The 20328-nt window shown below is 67.2% G+C and overlaps 2 protein-coding genes across 2 annotated transcripts in view; one reads left to right on the top strand and one right to left on the bottom strand.

Moving 5' to 3' along the window:
• Positions 1-264: 264 nt before the first annotated feature.
• Positions 265-4924, top strand: GARIN5A (golgi associated RAB2 interactor 5A; the record flags this gene model as incomplete). Its single annotated transcript, XM_054014988.1, has 3 exons — positions 265-402; positions 2438-2619; positions 4567-4924. Coding segments are annotated over exons 1-3 (624 nt in total), but the record flags the coding sequence as incomplete, so codon positions are not given.
• Positions 4925-5572: 648 nt separating this feature from the next.
• The window catches only part of MYBPC2 (myosin binding protein C2), a 37538-nt gene continuing 22782 nt past the window's right edge, over positions 5573-20328 (bottom strand). The window contains 19 exon segments of the mRNA XM_054014977.1: positions 5573-5805; positions 6126-6154; positions 7063-7249; positions 7648-7784; positions 7973-8132; positions 8649-8788; positions 9408-9603; positions 10076-10164; positions 10239-10406; positions 11600-11734; positions 12125-12313; positions 12679-12783; positions 13184-13343; positions 13545-13643; positions 13645-13685; positions 17781-17810; positions 18152-18258; positions 18847-19012; positions 19141-19307. Coding sequence (XP_053870952.1) covers positions 6144-6154; positions 7063-7249; positions 7648-7784; positions 7973-8132; positions 8649-8788; positions 9408-9603; positions 10076-10164; positions 10239-10406; positions 11600-11734; positions 12125-12313; positions 12679-12783; positions 13184-13343; positions 13545-13643; positions 13645-13685; positions 17781-17810; positions 18152-18258; positions 18847-19012; positions 19141-19307 — 2287 coding nt within the window. The 3' untranslated portion in view covers positions 5573-5805; positions 6126-6143.

The following is a 20328-nucleotide window of genomic DNA, read 5'->3' as shown; positions in this document are numbered from 1 at the left end:
CCCTCATCGCATAGCAGCCCCGCCCCCCTCGGATCCCGGCCCCGCCCCCAATGTCGGACCGCGGACCGGAGCAGGACTTTCCGGGGGGGGGCAAAGCACAGCAAGTGGGGAAACTGAGTCACACCTGGCCGGGGGGGCAGAAATGCGCCCAGGGCCCGTTTGGGGGGGGGAAGGAGGGAAGAGAGTTTTGGGGCAGGTGTGTTGGGGGGGGGTCACCCTTACCAGCACCGTCCTCACATACTCTCGGCCCCCCCCCCCGCAGGCTCCAGGCTGCCGTAACTGGGACCCCCCCTGCCCTCCCGATGCCCGGGCCACAGCATGGGTCAGCTGCAGCGCTGCCTGGCGCGCGGGGAGTATGGCCAGCTGCAGGAGTGCCCGCTCTTCGAGAGCGACTTCCTCCAGGTGAGGGGGCACGGCTCTGCCCGCTGCCCCTCGGTCCTGCCCCCCTGCTCCCATCGCCCAACTCTGTCCCTGTCCCCTAGGCCCTGCCCCCCCTGCTCCCATCCCCCAGCTCTGTCCCTGAGCCCTGAGCCCTGCCCCCCCTGCTCCCATCGCCCAGCTCTGTCCCCGTCCCCTGAGCCCTGCCCCCCCCACTCCCATCCCCCAGTTCTGTCCCTGTCCCCTAGGCCCTGCCCCCCCCTGCTCCCATCGCCCAGCTCTGTCCCTGAGCCCTGAGCCCTGCCCCCCCCACTCCCATCCCCCAGTTCTGTCCCTGTCCCCTAGGCCCTGCCCCCCCCGCTCCCATCCCCCAGCTCTGTCCCTGTCCCCTAGGCCCTGCCCCCCCGCTCCCATCCCCCAGCTCTGTCCCCGTCCCCTGAGCCCTGCCCCCCCCACTCCCATCCCCCAGCTCTGTCCCCGTCCCCTGAGCCCTGCCCCCCCCACTCCCATCCCCCAGCTCTGTCCCCGTCCCCTGAGCCCTGCCCCCCCCCACTCCCATCCCCCAGCTCTGTCCCCGTCCCCTAGGCCCTGCCCCCCCGCTCCCATCCCCCAGCTCTGTCCCCGTCCCCTGAGCTCTGCCCCCCCGCTCCCATCCCCCAGCTCTGTCCCCGTCCCCTGAGCCCTGCCCCCCCGCTCCCATCCCCCAGCTCTGTCCCTGTCCCCTGAGCCCTGCCCCCCCCACTCCCATCCCCCAGCCCAGACCCCATCCCCTAGGCACTGCCCCCCCCCTGCTCCCATCGCCCAGCTCTGTCCCTGTCCCCTAGGCCCTGCCCCCCCCGCTCCCATCCCCCAGCCCAAACCCCGTCCCCTAGGCCCTGCCCCCCCGCTCGCATCCCCCAGCCCAGACGCCATCCCCTAGGCACTGCCCCCCCGCTCCCATCCCCCAGCCCAGACCCCGACCCCTAGGCCCTGCCCCCCCCGCTCGCATCCCCCAGCCCAGACGCCATCCCCTAGGCCCTGCCCCCCCCCCGCTCCCATCCCCCAGCTCTGTCCCTGTCCCCTGAGCCCTGCCCTCCCGGCTCCCATCCCCCAGCCCAGACCCCGTCCCCTAGGCCCTGCCCCCCCCCCACTCCCATCCCAGACCCCATCCCCTAGGCACTGCCCCCCCGCTCCCATCCCCCAGCCCAGACCCCGTCCCCTAGGCCCTGCCCCCCCTGCTCCCATCCCCCAGCTCTGTCCCCTGGGCCCTGCCCTCCCCCCCCCGCTCTCATCCCCCAGCTCTGTCCCTGTCCCCTAGGCCCTGCCCCCCCACTCCCATCCCCCAGCCCAGACCCCGACCCCTAGGCCCTGCCCCCCCCGCTCGCATCCCCCAGCCCAGACGCCATCCCCTAGGCCCTGCCCCCCCCCCCGCTCCCATCCCCCAGCCCAGACCCCGACCCCTAGGCCCTGCCCCCCCGCTCCCATCCCCCAGCCCAGACCCCGTCCCCTAGGCCCTGCCCCCCCCCACTCCCATCCCAGACCCCATCCCCTAGGCACTGCCCCCCCGCTCCCATCCCCCAGCCCAGACCCCGTCCCCTAGGCCCTGCCCCCCCCGCTCCCATCCCCCAGCCCAGACCCCATCCCCTGAGCCTTGTCTCCCCCCGCTCCCATCCCCCAGCCCAGACCCCGTCCCCTAGGCCCTGCCCCCCCCGCTCCCATCCCCCAGCCCAGACCCCATCCCCTGAGCCCTGCCCCCCTCCCTCTCCCATCCCCCAGCCCAGACTCTGTCCCCTGAGCCCTGCCCCCCCGCTCCCATCCCCCAGCCCAGACCCCGTCCCCTGAGCCCTGCCCCCCTCCCTCTCCCATCCCCCAGTCCAGACTCTGTCCCCTGAGCCCTGCCCTCCCTCTCCCATCCCCCAGCCCAGACCCCGTCCCCTTGGTCCTGCCCCCAGCCAGGCGCCCATCCCCCATGCCCCATTCTACATGCCCTGACCCCATCTCCAACCCCACGTCCCCCAGCCCTGCTTCTCCTCTGCCCTCCACACCCCCGCCCGCCTCAGCTCTCCCTGCCTCCCCACAGGTGACCAAGAGCGGAGACGTGGCCAGCCGGGTGACCCTGGGCATCGCTGCCACCAGCCCCCGCCTGGAGCTGCCCGACCTCCTGCTGCTGGCGCGGCCCGTCCTGGTGCCCGCGGGGGGGCCCTGCTGCTGCCGCTGCGCCCGGGGGCTGCCCCCGCCGGAGGAGGAGCTTGAGCTCTTTGGGTGAGTCCCTCCTCCCCCAGCCCTACACTTGCACCCCATCCCCCTGTACCCCCGTGGCCCATCCCCCTCCTGGTGTTCCCTGGCCCCCCGACCCCCACCCCTACAACCCTATTCCCCTGCACCCCCATAGCCCGTCCCCCTCCTTGTGTTCCCTCCCACTCCCCACAGGCCGACCCCGCACCCCCCCTCTGTGCCCTTAATTCCCACATTCTCCCCCCCGCCCCGCCCCATCTCCCCGTATCCCCACCCTTCTACACCCCCATCCTCAACCTGCTGTGACAAAGTGGGGTTTTCTTCATCTTATGTTGCATGTGAGTCTTACCGTCCTACAGTAACAGTGTGCGTGCCTCAGTTTCCCTGTGTGCTGCACCAATACGTAGCTGGTGGGAATTGGGGGTGGGCTTTTGCTGAGGCCCTCAGGGCAGGTGAGGCCGCCCAGCTGTGTGCACCTGTGTGACCTGAGACCCAGGAGGGGGGTGCGGCCAGGTGACACCTTGGGCCCGGGAAAAGAGACAAAGGCCAGAGGGGCTGGAGGGTTTCGGTTTAGAGCTGGCTGGAGAAACAGAGGGAGGCCCCCAGAGCGCCCTAGTCATGACCCGTAGCCAGAGCCAGCGAAGGGGGCAGTGTCCTGACACCGGGGGCAGTGCCCTGCCGGGAGCGCCGGTCTCTACCCCAGCGGGAAAGGAGCCACTGGGGACAGGACTTGGCGGGGCTGCGGCCTCAGACCCAGTCACTGAGCGGGAGCAGGTCCCCAGGCCAAGCCGCGGAAGGATCCCTCCGTGGAGAAGCTGAGGGAACTTGTCGCGGTGAAACCCTGGGGGGAAGGCCGCCGGGAGAGATTCCTGTACCGGGAATGGGCTCCCCCAGGGGAAGTCGAGTCGTGGGGGATCTGGAGGCAGCTGGTCGTCCCCCAGAGGTACCGCCGCAGGCGACAGTACCTGGCCCATGATGCCCCTCTCTCGGATGCCAGGGCATCCAGCGCCCAGCCAGAGCCTGCGGCAGGACTTTTCCCGGCCCGGGGTCTTTGACGCCGTCCGGCAGTACGGCAGGTCCGCGACCCCTGCCAGTGCGTGGGGACGGCCCGGGACAAGGGAAAGCGGCTTTGAGACCTTTGCCCATCAGAGAAGAGCCTTTCCAGAAGGTGGCCATGGGCATGGTGGGGCCCCTCAGCAAGGCAACTCGGACAGGGGAAAAATACATCCCGGTGGGGGGAGATTTCGCTACTGTCACGGAGTGTGGGGGACTCAGGGCCCTGCACCCCGGCTTCCTGCGATTCACCATGACTCTCAGCCAGCCAGTAAAGCAGAAGGTTTATTTAGCCGACAGGGACACAGTCCAAGACGGGTCTTGCAGGCACAGACAACAGGATCCCCCTCAGTTGGGTCCATCTTGGGGTCTCAGGGCGCCCCAGCCCCCTTGCGAGGTCAGAGCCCCGTCTGCCCCCCAGCCATGTCACCAGCCAGCTCTGAAACTCCCTCTCCCCTTTGTTCAGTTTCCCGGGCAAAGGTGTCACCTGGCCTCTAACCCCTTCCTGGGTTCTCATGTTACACGCTCAGGTATTCTCCGTCGGTCAGTCTCCCATCCCCCAATGCAGACTATCCTAGCCACACTCCCCTGTCAGCATTCCCAGACCACAGTAAGAACCGTCCCAGTTCGTCACACCGACACACCTGGGCCTCAGCAAAATCCCACCCCCAATTCCCACCACGTAAGTATTGGTGCAGCACACAGGGAAACTGAGGCACGCACAGTGTTCGTGTAGGAGAGTAAGACTCACGTGCAACGTAACAAGATGAATAAAACTCCACTTCATCTCACCCCCCGGGCCATCACCTCCCCCCACAGATCCACCCCCAGAGATTCCCACCCTCGGACCAGCAACCTCCCTGTTCCCACCTTCCCGCACTGGCCAGTGCCCCCACCTCTCCCCATATTCCCCCCACCCAGGCTGCTGCCCCTGCGCTTCGTGCGGCTCTCCATCCAAGACGAACTCCGGCATCGGCTCAAGGTGCGTCTGGCCTCAGGCCGGACCTTCTACCTGCAGCTCCTGGCGCCGCCCGCCCAGCTGGAGCGAGTCTTCGGGCAGTGGGTACGACTGCTGTACCGCCTGCGCTACCAGCGGCCTGGGGCCTGGCACAGCGTGAGTCTGGGGGGCACGGGGCCCAGGCCTGCCTTAGTCTCCCCTTCCCTCCTCAACCACCAATTCACACGCCCTTCCCAGAGCCAGGGAGAGAACCCAGGCGTCCGGGCTCCCAGCCCCCGCTGCTCTAACCGCCAGACCCCGCTCCCCTCCCAGAGCCAGGGAGAGAACCCAGGCGTCCGGGCTCCCAGCCCCCGCTGCTCTAACCACTAGACCCCGCTCCCTTCCCAGAGCCAGGGAGAGAACCCAGGCGTCCGGGCTCCCAGCCCCCGCTGCTCTAACCGCCAGACCCCGCTCCCCTCCCAGAGCCAGGGAGAGAACCCAGGCGTCCGGGCTCCCAGCCCCCGCTGCTCTAACCACCAGCCCCTGCTCCCTTCCCAGAGCCAGGGAGAGAACCCAGGCGTCCGGGCTCCCAGCCCCCGCTGCTCTAACCACTAGACCCCACTCCCCTACCAGAACTGGGGATAGAACCCAGGAGTCCTGGCTTCTAACGCCCCCGCAAGCACTAGACCCTGCTCTCCTCTTAGGACCAGGGGATAGAACCCAGGCGTCCGGGCTGCCAGTGGTGTCAGTGTCTTTCTCTCTCGGCAGTGACATTCAACCCCCTCGGGGAGGAAAAGGGGGTACAGGGCAGACGCCCCCCCGGAAACCAGACCCACAGAACTGGGGGTGGGCAGAGCCTCGCGCCCCTCCCCCGAGGGTGACCCGTAAGACACAGCAGCCCCCCAATAAAAGACGAGGATCCAGCCGGAGAGAAGCTGCCTCAGTACTGTGTGTCCTGCCCCTCCCCGCCCCGGACAGACAGACGGACACTGCAGGGATCCCTTTATTGACACACGCGGCCCTGGGGGTTCCAAGCTGGGGGGGGGGGCACAGCTGAGCCCCCCAACATCAGTGCGGATGGGGGTGCAGGGAAGCGGTGGGTGGGGGTGCGTGGCCTGGTGATGTCCAGGGTCCCCCCCCATGCCCAGTGCCCCGGCCGTGTCACTGCTGTCTGGGGGGGCCCAGGCCCGGCTCATTCGAGTGGGTCCTCATCTGCCGGAGACCTGGGGGGGAGAGAGCAGTGAGGGGGGGGGACACACCCAGAATGCCCCTCCCCCAACTCCCCTCCCCACAGTAAAGGCTCCAGAACCCCTCCCCCCACAGTCACAGCTTCCCCACAGCTGCACTCCACAGCCTCCTTCTGCCCCCCCACAGCCGCACTCCACAGCCCTCCTTCTTCCCCCCAGAGCTGCACTCCACAGCCCCCCTTCTGCCCCCCCAGCTGCACTCCACAGCCCCCTTTCTTCCCCCCCCACAGCTGCACTCCACAGCCTCCTTCTGCCCCCCCCAGCCATGGCTTCCTCCCCCAGACCCCCTTACTCACCAAGTCCGAGCTGTACGGTTACTGGGGCACTGTGGGGGGGAAAGAGATGGGGTGAGGGGGGAGATAGGCAGAGAGAATATGGGGGGCACTTCAACCCCCCACCACCGGGAGAAGCAAGAGTCCTGGACAGAGCAGGACCCAGGTCTAGCCCCCCTCCCCGGGCTTCCCTCCTCCGGTCCCTGGGTCCCCCAGGACAGTCGTGTGCCCTGGCTCTGTGACCCCCCAGCTGTGGGTCCTGGGGGCTCCCCCCACATCCCACCCCACACAGGAGCCCCCAATGCCAGCTTGTCATGTTCCCCCTCCCCGCAGGCACCCCCTGCCCCCCTGCCCAGCGGCAGCTCTGATCTCCGGCCTGCGCCGGGCCCGGGCCCCCCCTGCCCACCGGCACCTCTGCTCTCCAGCGTGCGCCGGGCCGCACTACCCCCGCCCGGTGGCACCTCTGATCTCCGGCCTGCGCCGGGCCCGGGCCCCCCTACCCCCCGCCCAGCGGCACCTCTGATCTCCAGCGTGCGCTGGGCTCGGGCCCCCCCCTACCCCCTGCCCAGCGGCACCTCTGATCTCCAGCGTGCGCCAGGTCCCCCTACCCCCCGCCCAGCAGCACCTCTGATCTCCAGCCTGCGCCGGGCCCGGGCCCCCCTACCCCCGCCCAGCGGCACCTCTGATCTCCAGCGTGCTCCGGGCCCGGGCCCCCCTACCCCCCGCCCAGCGGCACCTCTGATCTCCAGCGTGCTCCGGGCCCGGGCCCCCCTACCCCCCGCCCAGCGGCACCTCTGATCTCCAGCCTGCGCCGAGCCCGGGCCCCCCCCACCCCCCACCCAGCGGCACCTCTGATCTCCAGCCTGCTCCGGGCCCGGGCCCCCCTATCCCCCGCCCAGCGGCACCTCTGATCTCCAGCGTGCGCCGGGCCCGGGCCCCCCTACCCCCCGCCCAGCGGCACCTCTGATCTCCAGCTTGCACTCGGTCAGCGCCTCGCCCAGCTCGTTGGCGGCCAGGCAGCTGTAGGTGCCGGCGTCGAAGGGGCTGGGTTTGCGGATGTGCAGGGTCAGCACCCCCTGGCTATTCTTCATCAGGAACTTGGGATCGTCCCGGATCTGCACGTGGTTCTTCATCCAGATCACCTTGGGCTAGGGGGAGGCACGTGAGGGGGCACCCGGACCGGCCACCGGCCAGGCCACCCCCTGCCTGTCCCCCCCATGGCCCTGTGCTCCCCCCACCTCCAGCACCCTTTACTGTCCCCCCCATGGCCCTGTGCTCCCCCCACCTCCAGCATCCCTTCCTGTCCCCCAACTGCACCCCCACCTCCAGCACCCCCTCCTGTCCCCCAACTGCCCCCTGAACCCCCATCTCCAGCACCCCCTCCTATCCCCCAACTGCCCCCTGCATCCCCCTCTCCAGCACCCCCTCCTATCCCCCAACTGCCCCCTGCACCCCCATCTCCAGCACCCCCTCCTGTGGCCCCCAGTGGGAGTACAGGCCTGGACATACCTTGGGGGCCCTGGGGATGGGGGTGGGGGTCCCTTACCTTGGGGTGCCCCCGCACTGCGCAGTTCAGGGCCGTGCTGTACCCAGCCACCACGGTCCGATCGACCAGGGGCGTCAGGACTCTGGGCGCCATCCGGAAGTCGTGCTCCTGGTAATCCATTGGCTTGAAGATGATCCCTAGGGGAGGCCAGGGGGTGAGGCCCAGGGGTAGCAACCCCCCCCGACCCTACGTTCCCCCCACTATCTCCACTCCCAGCCCCCCCGCTCTAACCACTAGCCCCCACTCCCCTCCCAGAGCCAGGGAGAGAACCCAAGAGTCCCAGCTCCCACCCCAAGCGTGGGGGGACCCCGGCGTCCGGGCGCACCTGTTTTCTGGATGAGGGCGGTGTTCTTGGAGACACCGGGCACCTCGCTCAGCCCGCAGATGTTCTGGCTGTACACGCGGAAGGAGTACTCGTTACCCATCACCAGGTCAGACACGGTGCAGCGCGTCAGCCGGTTGTGCTCGTACACCGTGAACCACTCCTGGGGGGGGGAGAGAGCGTGGGGGGGGTCAGGGGAGAGACGGGGAGCCCGGGCAGGTGTCACCAGCCGGACAGGCGCAGGGCGGGGCGGTCAGCGGAGAAACGGTGAGCCCAGGAGGGTGTCACCAGCCGGACAGGAGTGGGGGGGGGTCAGGGGAGAGACGGGGAGCCCCAGACGGTGTCAGCAGCTGGATGGGGGGGGTCAGAGGAGAGACGGGGAGCCCGGGAGGGTGTCACCAGCCAGACAGGGGTGGGGGGGTCAGAGGAGAGACGGGGAGCCCAGGAGGGTGTCACCAATCAGACAGCTGTGGGGGGGGGTCAGGGAAGAGACGGGGAGCCCAGGAGGGTGTCACCAATCAGACAGCGGTGGGGGGGGGGTCAGGGAAGAGACGGGGAGCCCGGGAGGGTGTCACCAGCTGGACAGGCGCTGGGGGGGAGTCAGTGGGATGGGGTAGGGAGCCTGTGAGGGGGGGCCCGTGGGAAACTGGGGGACAGCGCGGGGAGGGCGGTCGCTCACCATGGTTTTCTTGTCCGCCTTCTGGATGGCGTAGCCCGTGATCTCCGAGTTCCCGTCGTCCTTGGGGGGCTGCCATTCCAGCAGCACGTTGAACCCCCAAACCTCCTTCACTTGCACCAACACCGGGGGGCCCGGCTTCTCTGGAGGGGGCAGTGTGAGGGGAGGGGGTCAGCAATGGGGGGGGTTCAGCCCAGGGGAAGAAATGGGTCGGGGGGGGGCAGTTCCAGCCTGTGGTGCCTCCTTCCCTGCTGCCCCCCCGTCTCTGTGCAGCTGGCCCCCCCTACTCTGCATGACCCCCTCCTTCACACTGGGGGGGCACATTCCCCAGCAGAGGCGCAGCCAGACAGTCCCCCCCCCCCGATTAAATTCCACAGGCTGGGGTGGGGGGCGCAGCTGGCCTGTCCCATCAGGGCAGCTTAAATATAGAGCAGGGAATCTGAGCCCCCACCTCCAGGCCCCAAGGGGGGCGCCGGGGGAGGGGCATCAGGGTTGGGGTGTGTCATAAGTGGGTGAGGAGGGGGACTGGGGGGGCCTACTCTCAGGGGTGGGGGGGTTGCAGTGCGAGCAGCAGGCGCTTTCCCACGCTGGGGGGCGGGGGACACACATCAAAGCAGGGGAGATTAGGTTCATTAACAGCAGCTGTTAGTGCCAGGGGTGGACACAGAGCCCCCCACTCTTAAAGCCCAGCCCCCCCCTCATTAACCCCTAGCCCAGGCCAGTCCCAGCCCCCCAGTGCCAGCCCCCTGCCCCCCCCCTCACCCACGACGCGGATCTGGATGGTGGCCTGGTCCTCCATGTTCTCGATCTGCACCGCGAGCTGGTAGTGGCCCGAGTGGTGCCGGGCGGCCGAGCGGATGAAGAGGATGGTGTCCAGGTCCGAGGTGCGGATGCTGACCTCCTTGGGGTCCAGGGGCTGCCCGTCCTTCGTCCACGTCACCTTGGGGCGCGGTTTACCCTGGGGGGGGTTACCGGCCCCCGGTTAGCGGGTCCCGGCACCGCACGCCCGGGGCCCCCGGTTAGCGGGTCCCCGCCCCGGCACCGCACGCCCGGGGCCCCCGGTTAGCGGGTCCCCGCCCCGGCTCCGCACGCCCGGGGCCCCCGGTTAGCGGGTCCCCGCCCCGGCTCCGCACGCCCGGGGCCCCCGGTTAGCGGGTCCCCGCCCCGGCTCCGCACGCCCGGGGCCCCCGGTTAGCGGGTCCCCGCCCCGGCTCCGCACGCCCGGGGCCCCCGGTTAGCGGGTCCCTGCCCCGGCTCCGCACGCCCGGGGCTCCCGGTTAGCGGGTCCCTGCCCTGGCTCCGCACACCTGGCCCCCATGAAGCCTCCCCAGTGACTGGGTCGTGCCAACACCTTTGGCCCGTTTGTTTCATCTAAATGGACCCAGCGGCCTCGTGTCCCGGGGGGGGGGGAACTGCCCCCCCCCGCTCACCTGGAAGGGGATCAGCAGGTTCACTTGCTCCCCCACTTTCTTGATGTAGGTCTGGCGCAGCTGACGGGGCAAGCGGATCTTGGGCTGCTCTGTGGGGGGGGAGAGGGAGCGTGAGGGGGGGCCGTGCCCGGGGCGGGGGGGCGGGGGGTCAGGGGTCACTCACCCACAATCTCGCGGATGGTGACGGGCTGCCCCATGGTGGCTGGGGTGCTCTGCCCCGCGATGTTCACCCCGATGACCCGGAAGAGGATTTTCTCGCCCGTGGGCAGCCCCTTGACCGTGAAGCCGCAGCGCTCGACCAGCTCCGTGTTCGCCGGGACCCACTCGTCCGCTGGGGGGGGAGTGAACGGTCAAGGCCGGGCTGGGGGGGGGTCACGTCTAGGGCCAGCCTGGGGGGGATGGGGCAAAGGGGACTTTCCCCTCCCTCACTGGGCATCTCCCTCCTCTGCTGGGGTCTCCCCCCTGTGCAGCCCCCTGGATGTCTCTCTTAGCTCACCCCCAGTAGGGGGCACCCACCCTCCCCCAAAGGGCCTGTACCTCCAGCCCCCCTAGGCCCTGCGTCTCTCCCAGCCCCCTCTCTCCCCCCCACAGGGACCCCCAGCCCCCCATAGCTTCTCCCAGTCACTCCCAGCCCCCTCTCTCCCCCCCACAGGGACCCCCAGCCCCCCATAGCTTCTCCCAGTCACTCCCAGCCCCCTCTCTCTCCCCCCCACAGGGACCCCCAGCCCCCCATAGCTTCTCCCAGTCACTCCCAGCCCCCTCTCTCCCCCCCACAGGGACCCCCAGCTCCCCATAGCTTCTCCCGGTCACCCCCAGCCCCCTCTCTCCCCCCCCCAGGGACCTCCAGCCCCCCCCTAACTTCGCCCGGTCACCCCCAGCCCCCTCTCTCCCCCCCCCAGGGACCTCCAGCCCCCCCCTAACTTCGCCCGGTCACCCCCAGCCCCCTCTCTCCCCCCCCCAGGGACCTCCAGCCCCCCCCTAACTTCGCCCGGTCACCCCCAGCCCCCTCTCTCCCCCCCCCAGGGACCTCCAGCCCCCCCCTAACTTCGCCCGGTCACCCCCAGCCCCCTCTCTCCCCCCCCCAGGGACCTCCAGCCCCCCCCTAACTTCGCCCGGTCACCCCCAGCCCCCTCTCTCCCCCCCCCAGGGACCTCCAGCCCCCCCCTAACTTCGCCCGGTCACCCCCAGCCCCCTCTCTCCCCCCCCCAGGGACCTCCAGCCCCCCCCTAACTTCGCCCGGTCACTCCCAGCCCCCTCTCTCCCCCCCCAGGTCACTCCCAGCCCCCTCTCTCCCCCCCCCAGGGACCTCCAGCCCCCCCCTAACTTCGTCCGGTCACCCCCAGCCCCCTCTCTCCCCCCCCCAGGGACCTCCAGCCCCCCATAGCTTCTCCCGGTCACTCCCACCCCCTCTCTTCCCCCCCAGGTCACTCCCAGCCCCCTCTCTCCCCCCCACAGGGACCTCCGGTCACTCCCAGGCCCCCCCAAAGCTTCCCTTGGGTCCCTCCCAGCCCCCGCCCCACTCACAGCCCTCCAGGCAGTACTGGACCAGGTAGCCGTCGATGCCCCCGGCCCCCAGCCGGTCGGGCGGGCGCCACTTGATGGTGGCCGTGGTGTCGGTCACATCCTCCAGCGTGAGGTGGGTCGGCTCGCTGGTGGGGGCTGCGGGGGGGACACGGAGGATCAGAGCCCCCTCATCACAGCCAGACAGTGCTGCCCCCCCATAACCCCTGACCCCCAGTGCCCTACCCCCCTCCCGCCCTATAACTCGACCCCCAGCGTCCCTCCCACCCCATAGCCCTGTTCCCAGCGCCCCTCCCCCTCCTGCCCCATAGCCCTGTCCCCAGTGCCCCTCCCCCTCCCACCCTATAACCCTGACCCCCATCACCCCTCCCCCTCCTGCCCCATAACCTGGGTCCCCAGTGCTACTCGCAACCCACCCCATAACCATGACCCCCATGCTCCCAGCAACCCTCCCCCTCCTGCCCCATAACCCACACCCTCAGTGCCCCCCCATCACCTTGAACCCCTCAGCATCCCGCCCCCGCTCACCGATGGGCATGAAGGGCTTTGTGTTGTGGCTGGGCTGCGACACCCCAATGGCGTTGACGGCGAAGACCCGCATCTCGTAGAGCACCCCCTCGATCATCCGCGTCGACTCGTACGTGGTGTCCCCGTACACCTCGAAATTCAGCTTCATCCAGCGCATACTGCCCTTCTTCTTCCTCTCCATCAGGTACCCTGCAGGCACGGGGGGCTCAGAGCCAGCCCCCAGCCCCCTTCTTCTGCCTCGCCAGCAGGTGCCCGCTGGGCGTGCCTCAGTTTCCCCTGGCGGCTACGCAAGTATCGAGGCGGTGGGACAAGGGGGGGTGAGCGCTGCAGTGACCCCTAGAGGGCAGGTGGGATCAGGCCGCCTGGGTACAGAGACCGGCTCACCTGGCAACTGGGGCCCGGGGCCCGTCCTCTGCAGGGAGCCGGCCCGGAGGTGTCGGTGCTGGCCCGGGAAAGGGACTTGGGGGGGGTCCAGGGCTCCAGGCTCTGGGGCCCCCCCAAGATGTGTTACCCGTGGGCTGGGGGGCAGGGGCGGTATTGGGGCTCACACTCACCGGTGATGGGATTTCCCCCATCGTATTTAGGGGGGTCCCAGACCAGGATGGCCCAGTCCTCCCCCACGGAGGTGATGCGAACAGCTTCGGGGGGGTCGGGAACATCTGGAAGACACGGGAGGGCGGACACTGAGACCAGCTTGGCATGGGGAGGGGGGGGGCCTCCCATCCCATGACCCCGGCCGCGACCCCTGACCTGCGACACTCCCTCGACCCCAATCAGCACTTCCCCCGCCCTGCCCCCCACAACCTCCGTGACCTCACCCCGGCAGCTCCAATCAGCGCCCCCATGACCCGGCCCAACACACCCGCACCCCCCAAACCCCTCCGATGGCCCCCGGCCAGCCACAGCCCCCCCAGTGCCCTCCCACTCAGCCCACCACCCCACAGCCCCGCCCAGCCCCCTGCTCAACCCCCCTGCTCAGAGCCCTCCTACCCAACCCAGCCCCCTGCCCAGCCCCCACCCCACAGCTCCACCCAGCCCTGCCCCCCGGACCTCCCTTACCGACCACCTTGATGTGCAGCACGGCGCTGTCCTGCCCCATGGGGTTGGTGACGGTGATGCAGTACTTGTCCTCGTCGCCCCGCTCCGCGCTGTCGATCACGAAGCTGCTCTCGTCCGGGTGCACCTCGATGCGGGCGCGGCCCCCGGTGTCCGTGAACACCTGGGGAGCCGGGGAGGGGGCTCAGTGCCCGGGGAACCTCCGCCCCCCCGGAGTCCCCCCGGGACCCCCCACCCCTAACGATTTCCTCTGGGGTACCCCTCACCCCCTCCTGGCAGAGCCCCCCACCCCCAGGAGCCCCCCACCCCCCGGGGTACCCCTCACCCCCTCAGAGACCCCCCACCCCTCGGCCCCAGCACCCACCTGGTCGCCCTTCATCCAGGAGACGGTGGGCGCGGGCTCCCCGGTGATGGGCACGTCCAGCCGCACCTTGTTCCCTGCCACCACGATGATGGTGTTCTCGGGCCGTCTTCCCCGAGCAGTCCAGGTGGATTTTGGGGGGTTCTGGGGGGGGGCAGAGGGGGAGGGGTCATCCCGCCAGCCAAGAAAGGCCCAATCCCTGCCATGGCCCAACCCCCAAGATAGGGGGGTCCCCCCAGCTCAGCCTCCCAGCTCTGTGCACCCTGAGCTCCCCCAGGCCTGCACCCCTGTATCCCCAGCCCCTTCCACAGCACCCCCAACCCTGACCCCCCTGAGTTCCCCCAGTCCTGCACCCCTGTACCCCCAGTCCCCTCCCACAGCGCCCCCCAACCCTGACCCCCCTGAATTCCCCCAGTCCTGCACCCCTGTACCCCCAGCCTCTCCCACAGTGCCCCCCAGCCCTGACCCCCCTGACTTCCCCCAGTCCTGCACCCCTGGACCCCCAGCCTCTCCCACAGTGCCCCCCAGCCCTGACCCCCCTGACTTCCCCCAGTCCTGCACCCCTGGACCCTCAGCCCCCTCCACACACCCCCTGTAGATGAATCTCTAATAATTTTCATATGACTTTACATTGTGCCTCTTCATATAACCTTGTGGTGGGTCTACCCACGTGTGACCTCTGTTTTCATGGGACTTTGTATCAAAGCCTCATTTAGAAACTTTGCATTGCCCTTGGTAGAATATTATAGCCCCTAAGGATAGAATAAGATAGAAGAAAAATTTCTGTTTGCTAGCAGTAGAACAAGAGCTCTCCCCCCCCCACTCTTAATCAATTGCCCTGTTGAATGAATGAGGTGTGGATGAGCAAGGCATGGAAGGCAGCACCTCCAGACAGCCTCAACTGTTGGAGAGGGGCTGGGAGCCAGACCCAAGGACAATAAAACATGTCAAGTGGGCTCATTAAAGACAAGCAGACATACCGACGGCCTCGGGGGTTAGAAGCAAGCACCTTCTTTTGGAAACACCCTCTTTGCAGCATTGGGACAACACTCAAAAGAAAGCAGCACAAAGGACCAATGGACACAGACACAGAGTTTGAATCTGGTCTAGATTTGCATGAGAGGAAAAAAAAGAACAGGAGGACTTGTGGCACCTTAGAGACTAACAAATTTATTAGAGCATAAGCTTTCGTGGGCTACAGCCCACTTCTTCGGATGCATATAGAATGGAACATATAATGAGGAGATATATATACACACATACAGAGAGCATGAACAGGTGGGAGTTGTCTTACCAACTCTGAGAGGCCAATTAAGTAAGAGAAAAAAAACTTTTGAAGTGATAATCAAGCTAGCCGAGTACAGACAGTTTGATAAGAAGTGTGAGAGTACTTACAAGGGGAGATAGAGTCAATGTTTGTAATGGCTCAGCCATTCCCAGTCCTTATTCAAACCGGAGTTGATTGTGTCTAGTTTGCATATCAATTCCAGCTCAGCAGTCTCTCGTTGGAGTCTGTTTTTGAAGTTTTTCTGTTGTAAGATAGCCACCCGCAGGTCTGTCACTGAATGACCAGACAGGTTAAAGTGTTCTCCCACTGGTTTTTGAGTATTTTGATTCCTGATGTCAGATTTTACTCTCACAGATCTTGGGAGACAGACCTGTCCTCGCTTACAGACAACCCCCCAACCTAAAGCAAATACTCACCAGCAACCACACATCACTGAACAAAACCACTAACCCAGGAACCTATCCTTGTAACAAACCCCGATGCCAACTCTGTCCACATATCTATTCAAGTGACATCATCATAGGACCTAATCACATCAGCCATACCATCAGGGGCTCGTTCACCTGCACATCTACCAATGTGATACATGCCATCATGTGCCAGCAATGCCCCTCTGCCATGAACATTGGCCAAACCGGACAGTCTCTACGCAAAAGAATAAATGGACACAAATCTGACATCAGGAATCAAAATACTCAAAAACCAGTGGGAGAACACTTTAACCTGTTTATGCTCTCTGTATGTGTGTATATATATCTCCTCAATATATGTTCCACTCTATATGCATCCGAAGAAGTGGGCAGTAGCCCACGAAAGCTTATGCTCTAATAAATGTGTTAGTCTCTAAGGGGCCACAAGTACTCCTGTTCTTTTTGCGGATACAGACTAACACGGCTGCAGCTCTGAAACCCATAAGAGGAAAGCTGCTATAAAAGTGAGGTGTCTTGCAGAGGACCCCGGGTCTCATCTTGTCGACATGGGAGCATCGATCCGGATCAGCAGAAGCCCGGCTCCACCCCCTCCCCCATCTAACTCACCTGGCCAGTGAAGTGAAGGGGAGCAACTAATTGGTAACAACAAGACGGAGTGTGTTTGTGTGTGTGTGTGTGTGAGTGTAATATATTATATGCATATGATACAGTGTTAGTGAATACATGTATTACTAATAAATGTGGCGTTTTGTCTTATTCCCCCTGAAAAGATCCTTTGCAGGACTTTAAGTACAACACCCCAGCCCTGTCCCCCTGAGCTCCCCCAGTCCTTCATCCCCCCTGTGCCCCCAGCCCCTCCAACAGCACCCCCAGCCCTGTCCCCCTGAGCTCCCCCAGTCCTTCATCCCCCCTGTGCCCCCAGCCCCTCCAACAGCACCCCCAGCCCTGTCCCCCTGAGCTCCCCCAGTCCTTCATCCCCCCTGTGCCCCCAGCCCCTCCAACAGCACCCCCAGCCCTGTCCCCCTGAGCTCCCCCAGTCCTTCATCCCCCCTGTGCCCCCAGCCCCTCCAACAGCACCCCCAGCCCTGTCCCCCTGAGCTCCCCCAGTCCTTCATCCCCCCTGTGCCCCCAGCCCCTCCAACAGCACCCCCAACCCTGTCCCCCTGAGCTCCCCCAGTCCTTCATCCCCCCTGTGCCCCCAGCCCCTCCAACAGCACCCCCAGCCCTGTCCCCCTGAGCTCCCCCAGTCCTTCATCCCCCCTGTGCCCCCAGCCCCTCCAACAGCACCCCCAACCCTGTCCCCCTGAGCTCCCCCAGTCCTTCATCCCCCCTGTGCCCCCAGCCCCTCCAACAGCACCCCCAGCCCTGTCCCCCTGAGCTCCCCCAGTCCTTCATCCCCCCTGTGCCCCCAGCCCCTCCAACAGCACCCCCAGCCCTGTCCCCCTGAGCTCCCCCAGTCCTTCATCCCCCCTGTGCCCCCAGCCCCTCCAACAGCACCCCCAGCCCTGTCCCCCTGAGCTCCCCCAGTCCTTCATCCCCCCTGTGCCCCCAGCCCCTCCAACAGCACCCCCAGCCCTGTCCCCCTGAGCTCCCCCAGTCCTTCATCCCCCCTGTGCCCCCAGCCCCTCCAACAGCACCCCCAGCCCTGTCCCCCTGAGCTCCCCCAGTCCTTCATCCCCCCTGTGCCCCCAGCCCCTCCAACAGCACCCCCAACCCTGTCCCCCTGAGCTCCCCCAGTCCTTCATCCCCCCTGTGCCCCCAGCCCCTCCAACAGCACCCCCAGCCCTGTCCCCCTGAGCTCCCCCAGTCCTTCATCCCCCCTGTGCCCCCAGCCCCTCCAACAGCACCCCCAGCCCTGTCCCCCTGAGCTCCCCCAGTCCTTCATCCCCCCTGTGCCCCCAGCCCCTCCAACAGCACCCCCAACCCTGTCCCCCTGAGCTCCCCCAGTCCTTCATCCCCCCTGTGCCCCCAGCCCCTCCAACAGCACCCCCAACCCTGTCCCCCTGAGCTCCCCCAGTCCTTCATCCCCCCTGTGCCCCCAGCCCCTCCAACAGCACCCCCAACCCTGACCCCCCTGAGTTCCCCCAGTCCTGCACCCCTGTACCCCCAGCCTCTCCCACAGTGCCCCCCAGCCCTGACCTCCCTGACTTCCCCCAGTCCTGCACCCCTGTACCCACAGCCCCTCCCACACACACCCAGCCCTGTCCCCCTGAATTCCCCCAGTCCTTCATCCCCCCTGTGCCCCCAGCTCCTCCCACACACCCCCAACCCTGTCCCCCCTTTCCCCAGTCCCTTTCCCTTGTTCCCCGAGCCCCTTCCACAGCGCCCCACCCCTGTCCCCCCTGAGTTCCCCCCAGGCCTGCACCCCTGTACCCCCAGACCCTCCCACACACACCCAGCCCGGTCCCTCCCGAGGTCTGGGCACTGGGGAAAGGGGCAACCTCGCCCCCCACATCCATTTTCTCCCTCCGCCTTCCCCCCCCCCCACTGTCCAGGCCTGAGGCCGGGGGAGAGGCTCACCTTGCTTAGGGACATACTCCACCTTGATCTCTGCGGAAGAAGGAGAGGAAAGGGTTAACAGGGCCCCCAGACCCAGGGGAAGCTCCCCCTTTCCCACACTCCAGAACCCCAGCGCTTCGAGCTTCCCCCCAGCAGTGCCCCCAGCCGGGAATCTTGGCTCTGTGAGCTTCCCCCCAGCAGTGCCCTCAGCCAGTGCTGCGAGCTTCCCCCCAGCAGTGCCCCCAGCCAGAGATCCCAGCGCTGCGAGCTTCCCCCCAGAAGTGCCCTCAGCCAGAGATCCCAGCGCTGCGAGCTTCCCCCCAACAGTGCTCTGAAGTGGGGGTCCCTGGTGCTGCGAGCTTCCCCGCAGCAGTGCCCTGTCCTGCACTCACCCAGGAAGTTGAGCTTGGCGGAGAGGGAGATGGCGTAGCCGTCGGGGACGAAGGTGTAATCGGCCTCGTCCTCCGGCCTCACGTCCTCAATCACCAGTTTGTGGAACCTTAGCGGGAGGGAGCAGTGTTGGGGGGCGGTTTGGCTGCTTGGGGGGCAGTGCCCCCGTTCCCGCCCCCCCAGCGCCGCGAGCTTCCCCGCAGCAGTGCCCCCGTTCCTGACCCCCAGCACTGTGAGCTTCCCCGCGGCAGTGCCCCCGTTCCCAACCCCCAGCGCTGTGAGCTTCCCCACGGCAGTGCCCCCGTTCCCGACCTCCATCGCTGTGAGCTTCCCCACAGCAGTGCCCCCGTTCCCAACCCCCAGCACTGTGAGCTTCCCCACGGCAGTGCCCCCGTTCCCGACCCGCAGGGCTGTGAGCTTCCCCACGGCAGTGCCCCCGTTCCCGACCCCCAGCGCTGCGAGTTTCCCCACGGCAGTGCCCCCGTTCCCGACCCCCAGCGCTGTGAGCTTCCCCGCGGCAGTGCCCCTGTTCCCGACCCCCAACGCTGCGAGCTTCCCCACGGCAGTGCCCCCATTCCCGACCCCCAGCGCTGCGAGCTTCTCCACGGCAGTGCCCCCATTCCTGACCCCCAACACTGCGAGCTTCCCCGCGGCAGTGCCCCCGTTCCCGACCCCCAGCGCTGCGAGCAGTGCCCACCTGCCCTTGTGGGTGATGTGGATCCGCTTGCCGGGCCGAACCTCCACCCCGTTCCTGTACCATTTGCCCGTCACCTTCTCGTCCGACACCTCACACTTGAACTCGGCCTGCTCGGCCGCCTTGACGGTGAGATCGGCGATGTCCTGGAGCACCTCCAGCTGCTTGTCTGGGGAGTCGGGGGGGGCACGGTCAGAGGAGACCCGGGACAGTCCCAACCCACCCCCCCTCACGGACTCTACCATGTCCCGGCCTGCCCCATCTCCAACCCCCCCCTCCCTTCCCCCCGGCCGGTACCTTCGACCACCAGCTCGGCCTCGGACTGGCCCCCATTGGTCATGATCTTGTAGTGGCCGATGTCCTCCTTGGTGGCCTCGTTGATGATCAGATAATGCTTCTTGCCGTCTTTCTTGAAGCGGTACTTGAAGGCCGTGTCGCGGGTCAACTCCACCCCGTCCTTCATCCTGGGGGGGGCAGAGAGCAGAGGAGGGGGGTGGGATGGACGGCCGGAGAGAGGGGTGAACGCAGATAGGGCGTTGGGACCGTCCGACGGGCGTGAGGGCGCAGAGACGGACGGACGGACAGGCAGGTGGGTGAACAGACATGTGAGTGTGGGGACAGAGGGATGGACAGAGGGGCGGGCGTGGGGACGGATGGACGTGGGGATGGGCGGCTGGACAGACAGGTGGGCGGGAGGGCAGACGGGTGGACGGATGGACGGGGGTGGGGACAGATGGATGGACAGAGGGGCGGGAGTGGGGATGGGCGGGCGTGGGGACGGGCGGATGGACAGGCGTGGGGACTGACAGGCAGATGGGGGGCGGGGGTGGGGACAGACGGATGGAGGTGGGGACAGATGGATGGACAGACGGGAGGGCAGACGGGTTGGACAGGCATGGGGACTGACAGGCAGATGGGGGGCGGGAGTGGGGACAGACGGACGGGGGTGGGGACAGATGGATGGACAGACGGGAGGGTGGACAGGCGTGGGGCCAGACAGGCAGATGGTGGTGGGGACAGACGGGCAGGGCTGGGGGCAGATGGTGGACAGACGGGCAGGGCTGGGGGCAGATGGGTGGACAGGCGTGGGGACTGACGGACAGATGGGCGGTGGGGACAGACGGACGGGGGTGGGGACAGATGAGTGGACAGACAGATGGGCAGATGGGGGCGGGGGTTGGGACCGATGGGCAGATGGGTGGTGGGGACAGATGGCCGGGGGTGGGGGCAGATGGACAGGTGTGGGGACAGGTGTGGGGACAGACGGACGGGGGTGGGGGCAGATGGATGGACAGACGGGAGGGTGGACAGGTGGACAGGCGTGGGGACCGACAGGCAGATGGGGGGCGGGGCTGGGGACAGACGGACAGACAAATGGGGGGTGGGGACCGACGGGCAGATGGGGGGCAGGGCTGGGGACAGACGGACGGACAAATGGGGGGTGGGGACCGACGGGCAGATGGGGGGCGGGGCTGGGGACAGACG

The sequence above is a fragment of the Malaclemys terrapin genome (genome assembly GCF_027887155.1).
Source record: "Malaclemys terrapin pileata isolate rMalTer1 chromosome 20 unlocalized genomic scaffold, rMalTer1.hap1 SUPER_20_unloc_2, whole genome shotgun sequence".
Taxonomy (NCBI): domain Eukaryota; kingdom Metazoa; phylum Chordata; order Testudines; family Emydidae; genus Malaclemys; species Malaclemys terrapin.
The sequence above is the reverse complement of the archived record's forward strand: the minus strand, read 5'-3'. Positions and strand labels throughout refer to the sequence as shown.